This window comes from Mauremys reevesii, unplaced genomic scaffold (genome assembly GCF_016161935.1).
Source record: "Mauremys reevesii isolate NIE-2019 unplaced genomic scaffold, ASM1616193v1 Contig96, whole genome shotgun sequence".
Classification (NCBI taxonomy): Eukaryota; Metazoa; Chordata; order Testudines; family Geoemydidae; genus Mauremys; species Mauremys reevesii.
In genome coordinates this window covers 209496-227052 of record NW_024100913.1, presented here as the reverse complement: position 1 = coordinate 227052, position 17557 = coordinate 209496, and the positions used below count along the sequence as shown (strand labels likewise).

The following is a 17557-nucleotide window of genomic DNA, read 5'->3' as shown; positions in this document are numbered from 1 at the left end:
GTCCTTCTTCCTACTTACTGTCCGGACATCTGATGGGACGCCTGATCCCTGGCATGCCCAGTGCTCTCCCCAGTCAGGGACAGCTGTGCCATATGCCTGCTGCGAACATCTTGTGGTGGAGCTACACTGCCCTCGCCAGGACCGAGCTCCTCTGGCTCCTTCGCTCCCTGCTGGCACAAGCGCTAACAGGCAACGCTCCGGGCTGATCAGTCCCCTGAGCCACCCTGCGGAGGGTGGTCCAGGGGAGGCCAGCCTGGGGCTTCCACTCCACGGCCCAATCACCTGTGACCCAGCAAGTGCTGATTCAGCCTGAGACTGAGGGTGCGTCTACACTAGAAGGGCTGCAGCGACACAGCTGCAGCGCAGACACTTGCTCCAGCGATGGGAGGGGCTCTTCCTCTGCTGTCGTTAATCCCCCTCTCCGAGAGGCAGTAGCTAGGTCGGGAGAAGAATTCCTCCATCACCAGCTGGTGTCAGCGCTAGGGCTTAGGTTGGCCTCAGTACACCAGCCAGAGCGTGATGTTTTTCACAGCCCGGAGTGATGTACTTAAGCCGACCTACCTGTGTAGTGTAGGGCAGCCCTGAGAGCCCACACTCGTGTTAAATCTCTGCCCTTCTCTGGCCCCTCCTAAGCGCTCGTTAAGACTCACAGCCCTGGGTAGAAGTCAGGGCAGATGGCAGAAGTGAGGCAGTCAGGAGAAGTGACTTGCCCTGGACACGCCAGCAGAACCAGCAGTGGAACCCAGGAATCCTGACTCCCCCACGTCCCTGCTCTAACCACGGGACGACTGGCCGGTTACCAGGCAACCAAACCCTCCAGCGGTTCTCTGTGCCCTGCTCTATGCCCCAGGCTTCCTGCAGAGTGGAGCTCAGCAGACATCACCCCGGCTTCAGCTGCTGCTCCGGGCGGCTACAGGAATTGCGTGCCCTGTGCGTGTTGCTGAGACGTGTTTTAATGGCTCCTTTTCTGTTTCCCTGTTCCCCTGACATTGCGTGCAGTGTTCACATCCCTAGTCCCCCTGAGTCAGTGTGCTTGCCTTGTTCCTGTTACCCCTTCTAGGTGGCGAGGAGACTACGGGGGCAAGAAGCAGCTGTGGTTCCCAGCCAACTACGTGGAGGAGATCATGAACGTGCTGGTACAGGAGCAGGACGAGGCTGTGAGTTTAGCCCCCACGCTGGCTTCTTTCCCCACCTTCCACCACAATCTGAGGGACCCATTCAGCTGTCCTGAACACCACTAACAGGCCGCCCCTGTTGCTAATAAGCCACAGGCACCAAACCTGGCCAGGTTGCCAACTTCCTTGGAGCTAGGGTGACCAGATGTCCTGATTTTATAGGGACAGTCCGATTTTATGTCTTTTCCTTATATAGGCTCCAATTACCCCCCATCCCCTGTCCTGATTTTTCACATTTGCTGTCTGGTCACCCTACCTGGAGCCCAAGCGATGCTGAGAATTCTAACCACCCTCACCTTTAGTGTCGAGTAGGGGCCCAAGGAAACTACAGCTCCCAGCATACAGTGCTCCATCCCAGCAGCCTTCTTTCCTTCTGAAGTTCATCTCACCACCCCAAACTGCAACCCCCTGAATGATTCCTCTCCCGCCTTGGTGTCTCTCTCCACCCGTCCGATACAGCCCTGTTTAAAACCTGCTTGATAAGTGGGAGAAGTGGATTTCCCCACCTTTGCTTTACTCAAAAACAGCTGCAATGATTTTGCCTCAAGCTTAGGCAGGGTCTAGGGACCCATCCTGGAAAACCTCTGTCCAGAAAGCTGGCCCTTTGGAGCAACTCAGACGAGAGGGTTAGATCGGAAACTCTCTTGACTACCGCTTTCCAGCCCCTCCGCTCGGTACTGCAAATACAGCAGGAGAAAGGCCCAGACTGGCCTGAAAGCAGAGGTCTGTCTGTATTTCTCTTGGTAACTGGCCTTTCTCTGCCCCATCCCTTCCTCTTTTCCAGTCGGCAGAAAACAGCCCCCTGGGGAACTTCCTGAAAGGGTTCATTGACGTACCGTCCTGCCATGTAGGTGAGTGTCTGTAACTGTCGCCGGCGGAGTGAGAGGTTCTGGAATGTATCGTTTCGGGAGGAGAGGGGGAGGGTATTTAACCATGAGACACTGCTGGAGACAGAAGCCTCTTCTAACAGGAGCCGCATTTGGAGTATTCACCTTTTGCATGGGTGCCACTCCTGCCTGGAGCACCTGGCTGGGTGATTCGTGCAGCTGCCCATCTGGAGGCAGTGCAGTCTAGTGGATAGAGCACCAGACTGGAACTCTGGAGTGCTGGGTTCTATTCCTGGCTCTGTGACTGGCCTGGGCAAGTCAGTTCACCGTCTCTATCTCTCAGTTTCCCCATCTGTACAATGGGGATACTGACCTCCTTTGTAAAGTGCATGGAGAGCTATAGGTAGAATTTTCTATAGGAGCTGGGTATCATCATCATTATTAAAAGGTGGATCTGGACCCGTTCCCTCCTGGCTGGATTCCTACCTTGGATCCCTCGGTGTAATAAGTTGTGGGGGGTTTCCTGTGAGTGGGGCTGTGGAGTACTGTGTAAAGTGATCCAAAGGGAGGTAGGCAATGCCTTTACTGCACCCCAAAGAGCAGGCTCTGGAGCGCCCCTGTCTCTCCAGAGCTTTGTAGCAGGCACCTCTGCGAAGGTCGGCAGTGACTTCTGAGCTGCTAGGAAGGAGCCCATGCTCCCATGTGACTGGCTGCAGCTCTCCCAGCTGTGGCCCTGCCCGAGGCCTGGCTGCAAGGGAGCTGCTATCTCGTGGCCCCCGTTTGTCCTAGCAATCGGGACTCAGAAGGAAGGGGACTCACAAGGAGAGGTGAAGCCGACAGTCAGTGTTGAGCACCCCAAGCCCTAGGAGGAAGCTGAATCCACCCCAGAGGCAGATTTGCTGAATGGCCTTTACTACAGCTTAACTGGCCTGGGCTGAAGGCCCAGCCCATTCCCGGGCAGCTCCCATCCCTTTCCTAGGCGGTAGATCCGAGCACGTTGCCTCAGAGCTGAGGCCCTCTCCGGAGAACTGTCAGAGCTTTAGGGCCCAGTCCTGGGGGTGCTGAGCACCGCCAGCCCCGTGGAAGGCAGAGGACAGTGAGGGAACTCAGGACCTCCTGAGACAGGCTGTGAGATGCAGAGCCTCCCGTGTCCCTCTTGGCTTGAGGTGAATAAGAGGGAGGTCAGGCTAAGAGCCTTTCCTCCCCCGGTTCCTCCCCCGGTTTCCCATGGTGTGAGTGACACCACTGGGAGGGGAGTCAGGAATCATACCCTGCGTCAATCAGCTGGCCCAAGCGCCCTGGGTAGCGCAGGGCTGCACAGGGCGACAGAAGACCAGGTTTCACGCGAGGTTCTGACGCTCTGCCAGCGGCGATGTTGCGTCAGAGGAAGGAGCCGAGCCCCACTCCACCCCCCGTGTGCAGCAGATTGGAGAGCAGGACCCTAGAGGGGTCCTTCGCTCCACAGAGCTGTCCATTGGGAATCTCTCCAAGTAAAGCCCCCTCTGATGTCCTTATAGTTATCTCCAAAGACGGGAGGAGCTCCAAACCATTTGTCTTCACCATCCATTCCCAGCAGATGTCCCACCCGTCCCAATCACTGGACGTGGCTGCAGACACACAGGAGGAACTCAACGACTGGGTGGCCAAGATCCGGGAGGCCACACAGAACGCAGATGCCAGGGTGAGTGAAAGGAGCCGTCTGCTTTGAGTGTCAGTGGCGTTCATTGTCGCCATTAGAGTGACCCTAACAAACATCCAGGCCAGGACCAATGTGCCTCACAAAGGTGGGGGTTGGGGCTGACTTTGGGGGGGTGCCATGGCACCCAGGAAGGCAGAGCGTTCCCCACTCCCTGTCTGGGGGAGGTGCAGCTCCACTCCCTCAGGCTCTAGCTTACCTTGACGCTTGGGTCCGAGATACAGTGAGCACTAAAGCTAAGGGGTAATGCCCACACTTTGCCCATTCGGGGATCTGCTGGCAGCTGAAGGGATCCATTAAAGGAAGGAGGTTGTAGCCACCATCATCCCGAATATGGAGGTGCAACCCTTGAAAACTACAGTTCCCAGCATGCATTCCTCCAAAGCAATCTCAGTGGAAGGCTGTGTGGTTCATTATGGAGCACAGAATCCTGGGACCTGTAGTCTCCAGAGGATGCACCTCTGTCTGGAAGGGGAGTGTGAGCATGGGCTGCTTTGCAGGACTCAGTGGTTCCCCTGAAACATCCCTGCCACGGGTGAGGACGTGGTGCCCAGCCCTAACAGACAGGCTCTGCCAGGCCGTTTGTGCAGGGTGTGTTGGTGGCTCATGTTTCTGTGGCCTCTCTGCGTTCTGGGCAGTGACCTGAGCGCCTGCCTTTCCCTGCGCAGATGCAAGAGGGGAAGATCATGGAGCGGAGGAAGAAGATCGCCCTGGAGCTCTCCGAGCTGGTCGTTTACTGCCGCCCGGTGCCATTTGATGAAGAGAGTAAGGCCCCAGCTGCTACTGCGTCACTGACTGAGCCCTCCGAGCGGTGTTGCCAGTGTGGATGGGAACCAAACAGGCCCTGGGAAGATCCTTCCCACCCATCCAAACAGCTGCTCCCTCCAGGCCCTGCCTGGCTGTCCCAGCCAGCTCTGGTCCCCAACAGAACTGCCCAGCTCCAGCCCCTCCAACCAGCCACCCCTCTCCACGCCAGGATTCAGAGCAGCCGAGCTCCATAGCAAGTGCAGTGGTAGGTGGGCAGTGGGCCCCATGTGGAGGCTGTGCCCTAAGTTCAGGCAGAGGAAAGTTCACGGTGGGGACTGCCAGCCTAGGGAACAACTGTCCTCAGTGGGCGTCACTGATGTGCCAGGCTCCAGAGCACCCTGATACCTCCCTAGCGAGGGCCCCTGGTGGCCACCCGCCAACCCTGCCCGTTGTCCTTGCAGAGATCGGCACAGACAAGGCTTGCTATCGGGACATGTCCTCCTTCCCCGAGACCAAGGCCGAGAAGTACGCCAACCGCAGCAAGGGCAAGAAGTTCCTGCAGTACAACCGGCGCCAGCTCAGCCGCGTCTACCCCAAGGGCCAGCGCCTGGACTCCTCCAACTACGACCCGCTGCCCATGTGGATCTGCGGCAGCCAGCTGGTGGCCCTTAACTTCCAGACCCCCGGTAACTCTCCAGCCCCAAAGCAGTGGGCACGGGGCAGTTTGGGCACAGATCCACTTCCTTTCACATAGCGTGAGGTGCTTTGCCCAGCCAGCTTTGAATGTCCTGAGCAATGGGGCTCCCCTCCCTTCCCTGAGGAGATAATCCCACAGCTGAATGGCTTCCTTAAGTAAGACCCTGCAGTCATGTGACCAAGAGCCAGCCTGACGCAACTGCCAGCAACTCCAGGTGGTTCCATCCACTATACAGGCTGTTCCCACGCAGGGCTCAGAACGCACTGCAAGGTGCCGTTTGGGGAGATCGCGGCACTGGCTCCCATCGGGGCACAAGGCATGGGTTTGCCTCTGTGTGAGAGAAATGGGGGGATTAGCTCCCCCAACCAACAGCACTGCCGGGGGCAGGGCCTTCTGCACAATGCCCTTCATGCCTCCACACCGCACGGAGACCTCGTGCCTCTGTGCTGCCTCTGGCCCCACACGGGCTTCTCCCCCAGCTCATTGGTCATTGCCACTTGGATTATTCCTCTCTCCCGTTCTCCACGTGCTGATTGGTTTTTGCCCCTTTGAACGTCCCGTTGTCTCTTTCCATGTGCTGATTGGTTACTGCCTTTGGGCTTCTTCCAGATAAACCAATGCAGTTGAACCAGGCCCTGTTCATGCTGGGAGGCCGCAGCGGTTACGTCCTGCAGCCAGACATCATGAGGGACGACTTGTTTGACCCCTTTGACAAGAGCAGCCTGAAGATCGTGGAACCCATCACTGTGCAGCTCCAGGTAAGTGAGAGACCAGCCTAGGACTTGGGGGAGGGACCAAGAGACCCATGTCCTGGGACCTGTCGCCTCAGGCCCATCAATCACTTAATGTCTGTTTCTTTCATATATTAATGCCGTTGGCCAAATCCTCATGTCCGTCACACCCATAGAACCCCACTGCAGCCAATGTGGCCGCATGGGGGTAACAGAGGGCAGTGTCGACACAGGCGACAATGACAGAGAGACATATTTCACTGTGCAGTGACCCCTCCCACCCTCACAGGCAGGGAGCTCAGAGCCTGCTCCAGAATCACGGGAGGCCCCAGTGCTTGAGCACAAGGAGAATCTCTGTTGGGTGTTAGCAGTATACAGCCTATGACACACAGCTGAGCAGTTCTGGTTCCATCCTGTAGGGGGCAATGCCCCATATATATATATATATATATATATATATATATATATATATATATATATATATATATATATATATATATAGACTCTACTTCCCTGCTTGTGTGGGGCGAGCCATTTTTTATGATGAGTCAGTAAGATGGTGAATTCAGGATGCTAGTGGGCAGGGTGAGCAGCGTCTGGGACTAGGTCAGGAATCTTGTCAAGCCCCCCAGCTCCATGATTGAGTGTTTCTGCTGCCAAGAATTACAATCAGATAAGCAACAAGACCTGGGCCTGGGATGTGACAGATGTGGGATCACGTGGCAGTACAGGCGGGTGCTTAGACACCACTGTGATGAGCACGGTATAAAAATCTCTCTAGAATAGAATAGTGAGGGTGCAGGGACACTGGAAAACCCTGAGGCCGGAGCGGGTGTGTGCTGCTCCCATTCCCTGGGAGGGCGCTGCCTGCCCCCTGCTGGTGCATTATGATTTAGGACACACAATGTCATAACTGTGCTGCCCCTGAGGACAGAATGGGGGATCCCTAGGGAGGAGGATCAGACCCGAAAGATGGGCATTACAGAAACCCAGCACAGAGATTGAGTCAGAAATGAGGCGACTAGGAGCTGGGATCAGGAGTGGCGGAAGCAGGGGCAGCTCTAGCCATTTCGCCGCCCCAAGCACGGTGGCACGCCACGGGGGGCACTCTGCCGGTCGCCGGTCCCGCGGCTCCGGTGGACCTCCCGCAGGCGTGCCTGTGGAGGGTCCACTGGTCCCGTGGCTCCGGATGCCACGGGACCAGCGGACCCTCCGCAGGCACACCTGCGGGAGGTCCACCGGGGCCGCCTGCCGCCCTCCCGGCGACCGGCAGAGCGTCCCCCACGGCATGCCGCCCCAAGCACGCGCTTGGCGTGCAGGGGCCTGGAGCTGCCCCTGGGCGGAAGCTTCCTAAAAGTGTGGAGGGGGCCACTGGTGCCTGAACCATGGCCCCGCCCCCCATGCCACCCCATCCCCATGAGGTCCCGCCCCACTGCGGCCTCTTCCCCCTCAAGACCTCGTCTCCCATTTACTCTTCTCCATCCCCCTGTCCCCGCTCTGTCTCTCACCCTTATGGCTGGTAAAATGTGATGGGGCCATGGCCGTCTGGTGCCCTTGGCTGGGATTCTGCAGCAGTTCTAACACTGCAGTCTGCTTGTCTCTTCCCGGCATCTCCGCCTCCTCGCCCCAGATCCTAGGCGCCCGGCATCTCCCCAAGAATGGCAGGAGCATCGTGTGCCCCTTCGTGGAGGTGGAGGTCTGCGGCTCGGAGTTTGACAGCAGCAAGAACAAGACGGACGTCGTAGGTGAGGAGCTGGAGGGGGAACAAGCATCGCAGAGAACAGAACTGGGCCCTCTCCTGTAGCCGAACAGAATGCTGCTAGCAGGCTCATCCCCCACCTGGCTTGGGCAGACATTCAGCTGGTTCCCTGCATGGTTGGGCTGTTCATTAATTGCAGCATGAATACAAGGGGCCTGACTGCTCTGCCACACAATGCCCTGAGCTTTCTGCATGCCGCACACAGCCCCCAGCTTGTCAGCCTCAGTACCGGAGGCAGCAGGACCAGAACTCGTGCCCTGCAGCTCTCAGGGTATTGGAAGCCTGCGTGTTCGGGTGGCGAGGGGCAGCACCCCCATGAATGGCCCCTCTGGAGCGGCTGTGCGGACCCCAGATGTGTGATGTAGCAATTGCCCTAATAAGGGGCTGTGACCCCTCAAGGCTGGAGAGGGCGTCTATAAAAGGAGCCATGTCAGCCCGTGGTCTCTCAGTGCATCTGCCTTAAAACTGCTCCCCGTGGCAGAGGGTGGATCTACAGGGACAGCATGAACCTAGAACAGGGGATCTGTTAGTAACATCGTTCCCCCCGGGAGCAGCCAGTAATGGAACCGATTCGCTCTTGAGCGAGTCCCGTGCACTCCAGCAGGCAGCGGTGATGTGTCCATCCGGACTAGTGTACCCCGGCGTGGGTCTGACATCTGCCACAAGGGGGTGGTGACGGGTCCCTACAGACACACACCGCAAGGGCCAGTGGTATGTGTCATGCACGCACACACCCGCGCCAGCCAGCTCCTTTGCCATGCCAGGCGGCGGGCACTCCCCTTTGTTCCCTGCTGGCGTAAGGCATTCGGAGGCTTGTGTTTCTTGTGCGCTGACTGCCCCCCCCCTTCTCCCCCAGCTGATAACGGCCTGAACCCCGTGTGGCTTTTCAAGCAGTTCGTCTTCGACATCAACAACCCTGAGTTTGCCTTCCTGCGCTTTGTGGTGTACGAGGAGGACATGTTCAGCGACCCCAACTTCCTGGCCCAGGCCACCTTCCCCGTCAAGGGCCTCAAAACAGGTACAGACTGCCTGCCGCCAGCCCCTCCTCTCCGCTCTCCCTCCCCTAGGTAGGCCTGTCACCGGAGCCATCTCTGCATGGGGATTTCTCACCCCAGGACATCTCCTGTTCAGCTGGCAGTGCCCGCCCCTCCCAGCTCTGTCCTCACCAGCAATCCCCTGGTGCCCCAAACCTGCCAGCTCCCTCCCTTCCCAAACGAATGTGTTGCTGTGAGATGGCAGGAAGGACAAAGTGTGAGCTTGCCGGGTTTGCAGGGGAGTGTGCAAGAACATCTGCGTGTGCACAGGAGCGTGCATGTGAGGAGGCCGGTCCTGGCTGCTTGCATCTGTGCCCAGGCATGCTGGGAGGGCGGCGCGGGAGCCAAGGCGGAGACCCGGGCGTGCTGGGAGGGCGGCGCGGGAGCCGAGGCGGAGGCCCGGGCGTGCTGGGAGGGCGGCGCGGGAGCCGAGCGGAGGCCCGCGCGCTGGGAGGGCGGCGCGGGAGCCGAGGCGGAGGCCCGGGCGTGCTGGGAGGGCGGCGCGGGAGCCGAGGCGGAGGCCCGCGCGCTGGGAGGGCGCGCGGGAGCCGAGGCGGAGGCCCGGGGCACTGGGAGGGCGGCGCGGGAGCTGAGGCGGAGGCCCGGGCGTGCTGGGAGGGTGGCGCGGGAGCTGAGGCGGAGGCCCGGGCGTGCTGGGAGGGCGGCGCGGGAGCTGAGGCGGAGGCCCGGGCGTGCTGGGAGGGCGGCGCGGAGCTGAGGCGGAGGCCCGGGCGTGCTGGGAGGGCGGCGCGGGAGCTGAGGCGGAGGCCCGGGCGTGCTGGGAGGGCGGCGCGGGAGCTGTGGCGGAGGCCCGGGCGTGCTGGGAGGGCGGCGCGGGAGCTGAGGCGGAGGCCCGGGCGTGCTGGGAGGGCGGCGCGGGAGCTGAGGCGGAGGCCCGGGCGTGCTGGGAGGGCGGCGCGGGAGCTGAGGCGGAGGCCCGGGCGTGCTGGGAGGGCGGCGCGGGAGCTGAGGCGGAGCCATGCTGACTGGGTTGTTATCACCTCGCTGCTGCCTGCAGGCTACCGGTCAGTGCCCCTGAAGAACAGCTACACTGAGGACCTGGAGCTCTCCTCCCTGCTCATCCACATCGAAATCATCAACGCCAAGGTGAGCGGCCTGTGACACGACTCAACCCACCAGGAGCTGGCTGTCCCCAGCATCGGCTGGTGCCTTTAAGTCACTCGCCTCCTTTGGTCTTTAGCCAGCTCCTAAACTCCCTTCTCACCCGGCCCCAGCTCTGACTCGAACAGCGCTGCAGAGCCGGCTCGCCCCTGCCCCGCCCAGTGCCTCGCCCCGCAGAGCTGCCAGCCTCCGAAGGAAGGGACTGGCTAGGAGAACTGAAGGTAGTGATGGCTGCACCATAGGGACCCTTCCCCTGCTTACCGGCCTTGGGAGCTCAGGGCACTGCTGGGCATCTGAGCAGCCCACGCCAGCTGACCAAAGACGAAGCTTAAACAGGCAGGGCAGGGACAACCTATAGCATTCAGCAGGGAAGCCTCATCTTTCCGACAGAGGTGTGGCCCATGGAGACCGCAAGTCCCAGCATGCAATGCAGCTTCTGGCTCAGCTCCCCTAGGAACTCTGCATGCTGGGATCTGTAGTCTTCACAAGCTGCACTGCTATCCCGATGTGAGTGTGGTGGGTGCCAGCTGAACATGGCTGCTGGTGCGGTGCCCACAGGACCTGTAGCTGGACAAAGGAGGGGTGCCCTGATCGAGGGCCTAAGCCAGGGGTTCTCAAACTTCATTGCACCGCGACCCTCTTCTGACAACAAAAATTACTGCACAACCCCAGGAGTGGGGACCGAAGCCTGAGCCCGGCCGAACCCCCCTGCTGTGGGCAGCGGGAAGCCAAAGACCAACCCTCACTGCCCTCGGTGGGACCCAAGGGCTTCAGCCCTAGGAAGGGGCCTGTAACCTGACCCCCGCCACCCAGGACTGAAGCCCTCTGGCTTTGGCTTTTGCCCTGGGCAGTGGGGCTCGGACTTCAGCCCCGGGCCCTTGCAAAATCTAAGCAAGCCCAGGCAACCACCGGCCTAGGCACTAAGGAGCACCCACACTTCACTAGTTAGATATACCCCTTGTGGCTTGGTACTGCTCACTCACCAGCTGCAGAGGGCACTGCGGAGCAGTGTGAGGCACTTTCACTCCCACCTGGGAGCTGAGCAGTCTGCATTCCTCACTGCTGCCTGCCAGTCGGGCTCAGCTGTCCTGGGCAGCTGGAAGGTCCCCAGGGAGAGTGTCACATAGTGGTTAGAGGAACTGGGTTCTGCTTGCTGCTTGGCCACTCACTTACTGTGTGGCCTTGGACAAGGCCCTGCCCCTCTCTGCCTCAGTTCTCCCATCTGTGAAATGGGGAGAATGGTTCAGATGCTGTCCTGGCTCACAGGGTGGGCTCTGAGGGTTAATTAAAGCATTGGATTAATTGACTAAGGGGTCTGCATGTCACTAAATGATGGGGCAGTTGGGGATGTGGATCCCTATTAGAAACCATGCTGAGGCTGGCAAACTCATGCCACTTGTGATCGAAAGTGATTCAGAAGCCAGCTGTCTAGCTCCGGAGGGCTAGTGGACTCCTGGCTCCTGGACTACCCAGAGCCGCAGCCCTTCTTTGCCTCACGAGAGTGTGTTTCTCAAGGTGGAGCAAGGAGGTCAGGCCAGTTTCTCAGCTCCCGACTCCCTGTGCGTCTCTTTGTTGCAGGAAGAAGACGAGGAGAACCTGTACTCCTCCATCCAGCAGCTGCGTGACCGAGCCAGTGAACTCTCCAACCGGGTCTCGAGCTTCGAACACAGCAACAACTGTGACTTGCGCCACCAGCAGTGGCTGGATGAGCTGCGGGCAGCCAAGGAGCGGCTGATGGAGCTGACCGAAGTGCGCAACAGGAAGTGAGTCCTGATCCCACGTGATAAACCCCATCCACCCACCCACCCATCCTGGGGAGCTGGGATAGAACCCAGCTACTTCAGCATGAAAAAAACAGGCTGCTGCCCCCGCAGCTGAAGGAGCGCTCCCTTAGCTATAGTAATAGTAGGTCCTTTATCAGCTCTGTAGACCAGCCACTGGAGGGCAGTGTGATCACACATGCACTCCTCCCTAACTATCCTCTCATGCAGTGACAAATCCCAGTCCCTTAGGGAGCAGCTGTAAAGCGGGCAGACATCTGCTGTCTGCTCCCAGGGGGCCATGGCTAACGGTCCAAAGCCATGTTACACATTCTTTCCCCCTCCAGGCTGATGGAGAAAAAGAAGAGAGATCGACAGATGGCCAGCAAGCACAACTGAGCCAGCCGCGGGGCTCTCCCAGCTGGGGCCCTCTGCTGGGGAGCCTGGAAATCCTTGCCCGCAGGAGATCTGGCTGCTGCTACCAGCCATCCCCTCAACAGTCCACCTTTCCAGCTGGCTCGCTGCGCTCACCCTGCATCCGTCAGCTGCCCTGGGGGGAAGAGACATTGGCTGCTAGAACCGCAGCACTTGCAGGACCTGGAGAGAACTAGAGGTGGCTCTGAAGATGGGAGTGCAGAGCTGTGTTAGCACCTTTCCTGTTGTAACAACCGAGCTTTTCAATGAGATGGAAAAGGGGTCACGTGTCAGGGCGCGCAATGTTCTCAAGAGGATTCGAGCAGCCACCCGGGGCAGGGGTTCCCAGCAGCCGCCTTATCCCCAGTCAGTCTGATCTGCTTCAACATCTGTTTAAAAAAAAAAAATTTCACCACCATGAGACTTCCAAAAGGGGGGAGGGGAGGGAAGAGGGACATCTCAGGAGCTGTAGGTTCAAATCCTTTCGTAACTCACCAGTCTGTCTGTGTTCACGGTGGCGTCCCTAGATGACATTTCTCTGCCGTACAAAACCACCGCACGCACAGGGGCCCTGGGAGTGCCAAGGGTAGCAGGAGTGACTGGCCCGGGGGGCTGCAGGTTGTAATGGAGGGGCACCGGCAGAGCAGTGTGTGGAGCAGGAGGGTGTGTGCTCTGCCTGGCTGTTCCCCTCACAAGCGTTAGAGGAAACCCTGCCCCCTATTTATTTATTTATTGGGAGGCTGGCGCTTGATCCCTTGCTCCACGGCCCTTTAGAGTCGGGGTGACACTTGCTGATGTGTTGCAGCTCTCCCTGAGCCTGCAGGGCCTGGGGAGCTGCTGTGACCCCCAGGCTCCTGCTCTGTAACGAGATAAACGGTCTGAATTGCCCTCAGACATTCCCAAGAGGCAGCCAAAAGCTACTACCAGTCACCCTGACATGCTGGGGGGCAGAGGCCCCAGTGCATCCCTGGGAGCCTCAGGCTGAACGGCCGACGGCGGGAGCCACACAGCTGTGGGGGGCTTCCCAGGCCTGCTCCAGTAAGACAGGTACATTCCCATTCCCCCTGGCTGCAGTTCCCTCCTCCTGGAGCAGATCAGAGCCTGGGGAGCTGCCCGGCCCCAGGCTGGTGAGTGGAGCTTCTGGCTCTGCCTGGCCTTGTGCAGCTGAGGTCAAGGGGTTCTTGTCATTGCCACTGAAAGGGCTTTTCACCTCTGCGTTACCCGCTGCCCATCACCTCGTTAGCTTGTCGAGCAGAAGGGTGCAGAGAACCGGGATGAGGAATCGGTGGACTGAGAACCAGCTGCACTCTGCACGTAGCTAGGGCTTTCCATCGTCCCAGTGCTGGACAGCTCCGCAACCCCCGGCAGGGAGGCAAGTCAGGATCGTTCGCCTCACCAGACCAACCAAGAAACCGAGGCACAGAGAAGGGAAGGGGGCATGCAACAAGCCAGTGGCTTCGGACCCAGGCGTCCAACCGATCGTGCTGCCTCCCTGCACGTTTGAGTTGGCCTAAGAAAGGCCTATCAGCGGGCGCGATCACACAATGACGAGGATTAGGCACCACAGACAGGAGCCCGGCTCACTCAGACCCACTTCTGAGCCCTTGCCCAGGGCAGGAACACAGGCTGCCCTGCCCTTCGGGTGTCACATACTAACAGCTGGGATCTCCAGCGGGTGCCAGTATGGATGAGACACTCACTGAGCCAGTGCTGAGGTTTCCAGGCCATTTAGCTGCACAGGGAAGATGTAGACCCAGAAACTGTGCTGGGATCTCGAGAAATAGCTGCGATTTTTTTTTCCAATGTGTGTATGAACTGCGGGGAGGGTTCTGTGACCAGCCTCAGTATCAGGGCATGTGGAAATGATGCCCTGTCCCCTGAGAGACCTCACAGAATGAGGGAGGGGGGTCAGGCTTGCAGAGCTCCGCCTGCACTCTGCAGGGACAGTCACCTTTCAGCGCGGATGTAAAACCAAGGCCCTGACCACCCGCAGTCAGTGAGTGCCCTGGGCATGTTCCTTTGTTGTTGTCATTACAAATCCCATCTGCGGTGCTGTAAATAGAGGAGCGACACCAGCCCGCTTCCTCACAGGGCTGACAGTCTAAACTCAGGTGCAGGGCCGGCTCCAGGCACCAGCCGAGCAAGCTCGTGCTTGGGGCGGCAGATTCTAAGGGGCAGCTTTCCGTTCAAACCTTGATGGCACGGCCGCCCTTTTTTTCCTTTTTTTTTTTTTTTTGGTTCACCACTCCGGCCGCCCTGTAGGGGGCGGTGGCGCGGAGGAGGGGCGCACCCTGCTGGGAGTAGGCTGCACGCTCCGTCTGCCCCAGCCGGTGTCAGGTCTGCAGCAAGCCTGGCAGCCCGCGTCCTTCCCTCCCCGCCGACCTTCAATTCACCTGCAGGCGGGAGCGCTGTGGAGCCCTCCTGGCAGGCAGTGCGGCGGGAGGGGCCGACTGGCGAGCACCCCGGCAGAAGGAAGCCCTGGCTGCCCCCCTTCTCTCTCTCTCCCCCGCTCCCTCCCCCTTCCCCCCTGCTAGCCGGGGCACGCACTCCACTGCCCGGGGCACATCTGCAACACAGGGAGTCCCGCTAGCCAGCGCGGCCAGGGGAGGCAGCCATGAGCCGCCAAATAAGTGGCACCGAAAGTTTGCACCCTGGCTCCGGCCGCCCTCCACGGTTTTTATTTTATTTTTTTGCTTCGCCGCTCCGACCGCCCTGCACGGTTTTGGTGGGGGTTTTTTTTGCTTGGGGCCGCAAAATAGCCAGAGCGGGCCCTGCTCAGTTGACAGATCATAAACAGGACCCAGTCACTGGAGCTTGCAGGCCACATTTGGGGAAGGTGGAGGCAAAGGGAGCTCGGCCTGTGATCATGGGGAGGTTGTTCCAGGCATGTGGTGCAGGATGGAAGAAAGTAGGAGACGGGAGTGGACAAGGGTAGGAGGAGGGTACGCACGAAACTCCAGCTCAGGGAACGACGTTCTGCCAATCTAGCATGCCCAGCGCAGTTAGTCAGAGAGTTTATCCTTCTCGCCCTTCTTTAAACACTTGTGTGGTGTTGATGTGTGGTGTTAAACAGCTGCCACATCCCACCCCAGAGCTGGCTGCATTTCAGAGATCAGTCTAGAGAGCACTTTGGGATCCTTCAGGATGAAATGTGCTATATTATTATTTTTATTGTTATTTTATTTGTATGACAATAGCTGATATATGGGCTGCATTGTGCTAGGTGCTGCAAAAACACATAGTTACAGGCAGTCCCTACCCCCAAAGAACTTACTAAAGAGACACGGCAGGCAAAAGGTGAGAGGAGACACTGAGGCACAAAGCGGTGAAGTGACTTGCCCAAGATCACCCAGCAGGTCAGTGGCAGAGCTGACCATAGACATCAGTCTCCTGAGTCCCGCTGGCAGTGCAATCCACAGTGCCATACGGCTACAGAAGGGAGCTGGGAAGAAACCAAACGCCCAGCTGAGATTCCCCTGCCTTCCCAGGCGCTGCAGATCCCTGCTATTTCATCACCCCTACATAAATCCCTTCTTTTTAAAAACAGTACCTCTGATCTGAGAGCAGTGAAGGGGCAAGTGAAACCCCTTCCGAGGAATCCCAGACAGAGCTTCCCTGCCTTCCAGAGCCCCAGTAGGATAAATAAAAGGAGGAGTGCAGGAAACCACTTTGGATTCATGCCTGTGTTGTGAGGGGTTGTCCAACCTCTCAGCTCCAAAAGTCAGCATCTCGGGTCCAAGAAGAAGGATCCCGTGTCCACCCAGCTCTGGGATTGTTGTGAATGCAACATAATAAGGGGGGGATGCCAGGAAAATGCCTGAGGTGCCTCAGTGGGCCAGATGCAGCCTGGGTGTAAGCACTGAAGCCCGCGGAATTGTGCCCACCTACACCATGGCTGAATCTGACTCAATATTTGTTTTGGACCCATGTGGATGAGAAGGGGGGAAGCCAGATGCTGGTTCCCCTCCCGTTAAATAGGAGGTGCACAATTGTACGTCAGCCCCTGGAAAGTGCTAGGAGACGCTGGCACTGGGGCAGGTACTGACGTTTCCAAGAGTGGCTAATAAAAGAAGCACAAGGGAGTCAGCAGCTGGAAGACAGGTCTTTGCAGCAGCTTCAGGCAGGTATCGGGTCAGGATGTTATTGTAGGTCTCATGCAGGAGGATAGAGTGTCCCTATGGGGGATCAGGCGTCCTGCTGGTGTCACTGCAGGGAGATCTGTGAATTCTTTGTATGAAAATAAATCTATTTAGCCAATATTTATACACACAGGTGTTGGTCTTGTTTTCTGTTGGTGCATTGCCTCACTCACCCCAGAGACCTCTACAGTCTGTCTGCTAGCTCTCAATTCTGGATTCAAAGCAGGACATTGGCCAAATGCAGCCCATCATTCTCCTCATCTGTAAGGAAAAGGGGCAGCTCCTGGAGCCAACACATTGCAGTGCTCCAGGTTAAAATCCCATCCCAGCAGACGGGTTGCTCAGACTGAGAGAAAGGTGCCCTGGCTCTGTTCCTGGCCCCTGTGGGGATTCAATTAACATGCTGCTTACTCTCTTCTACGTTATTAATGAAACTGCACCAGTCCGTCCCACTGAGCACAATCCCTGACCCTGAAGAGAAGTGGAGACAAGAAAGAAATAGAGATAAAGGAGAGAGAAAAGGACTATAGTGAAGACAGACACTGAGAAAGATTCACTCCTCAGACCCCATCCCATCCTCGTACATCATTTTCCATGGGTGACCCATGCTTTCCCCACTCGTCTAAAAACCCTGGGGGAAACATCACAGTGATGATCAGCTCCTCACCCAGCCCCTGGCTCCCTGGCCTGGGTTTGAGGGTGCTTAGGCTGCTCATGTGTCCCTGCAAACCAGGAATGACTCTGTTTGCAGGGCCTCTCACTGGGTCAATGCTGGGGTTTGCACATTTTGTTCCATCAACCTCAGCAGACTGGCCACCCGAAGGAGCCCCTGCGTGGCTGAGCCAATGGCATGGGCAGCGGCTGACTGAGTGCACACACACGGGGCCAGCCCTGAGCAGCAAGCCGGCTGGGGACGGAGTGAGTGAGTGTGATGGAGAACAGACACGCCAGAGAGGCTGAGAGTGAGAGAAAAAGGAGGAAAGGGGGAGAAATGATTAGTGCCAGAGCAGGGAGAGAGCAAGGTAAAGGAAAAAGAAAAGACAACATGGGAGTGGGATTCCTCGTCCCTCCCCCCAGCCCAGCTGCCATCCCAGGCCCTCCTCCCTGACCCCCACCAAAGCCAACCCCTCCCTCCACCAGGACAAGTAGACTCATAGACTTTAAGGTCAGAAGGGACCGTTATGATCATCTAGTCTGACCTCCTGCACAATGCAGGCCACAGAATCTCACCCACCCACTTCTATAACAAACCCCTGACCTCTGGCTGAGTTATTGAAGTCCTCAAATTGTGGTTTGAAGACCTCAAGCTGCAGAGAATCCCTGCTGGGGATCCCCAGAGCAGGGAAGCACCATGCACAACCCTCTATTCCCCATCCCTTCGCAGCCAGACACCCACCAGGCCCGGGCAGCATGTGCACCCACCACCCAGGTGCAGAGTCCCACCCGCGGGGTGCCT

The 17557-nt window shown here is 58.3% G+C and overlaps 1 protein-coding gene across 1 annotated transcript in view; it reads left to right on the top strand.

Moving 5' to 3' along the window:
* The window catches only part of LOC120395123 (1-phosphatidylinositol 4,5-bisphosphate phosphodiesterase gamma-1-like), a 31849-nt gene extending 17715 nt beyond the window's left edge, over nucleotides 1–14134 (top strand). Inside the window, exons 18-28 of the mRNA XM_039519294.1 lie at nucleotides 1061–1157; nucleotides 1960–2026; nucleotides 3520–3683; nucleotides 4367–4463; nucleotides 4907–5131; nucleotides 5752–5900; nucleotides 7504–7618; nucleotides 8489–8650; nucleotides 9685–9773; nucleotides 11367–11551; nucleotides 11896–14134. Of these exons, the coding sequence (XP_039375228.1) occupies nucleotides 1061–1157; nucleotides 1960–2026; nucleotides 3520–3683; nucleotides 4367–4463; nucleotides 4907–5131; nucleotides 5752–5900; nucleotides 7504–7618; nucleotides 8489–8650; nucleotides 9685–9773; nucleotides 11367–11551; nucleotides 11896–11947 (1402 nt within the window). The 3' untranslated portion in view covers nucleotides 11948–14134. The remainder of the gene's footprint in view (nucleotides 1–1060; nucleotides 1158–1959; nucleotides 2027–3519; nucleotides 3684–4366; nucleotides 4464–4906; nucleotides 5132–5751; nucleotides 5901–7503; nucleotides 7619–8488; nucleotides 8651–9684; nucleotides 9774–11366; nucleotides 11552–11895) is intronic.
* Nucleotides 14135–17557: the final 3423 nt, after the last annotated feature.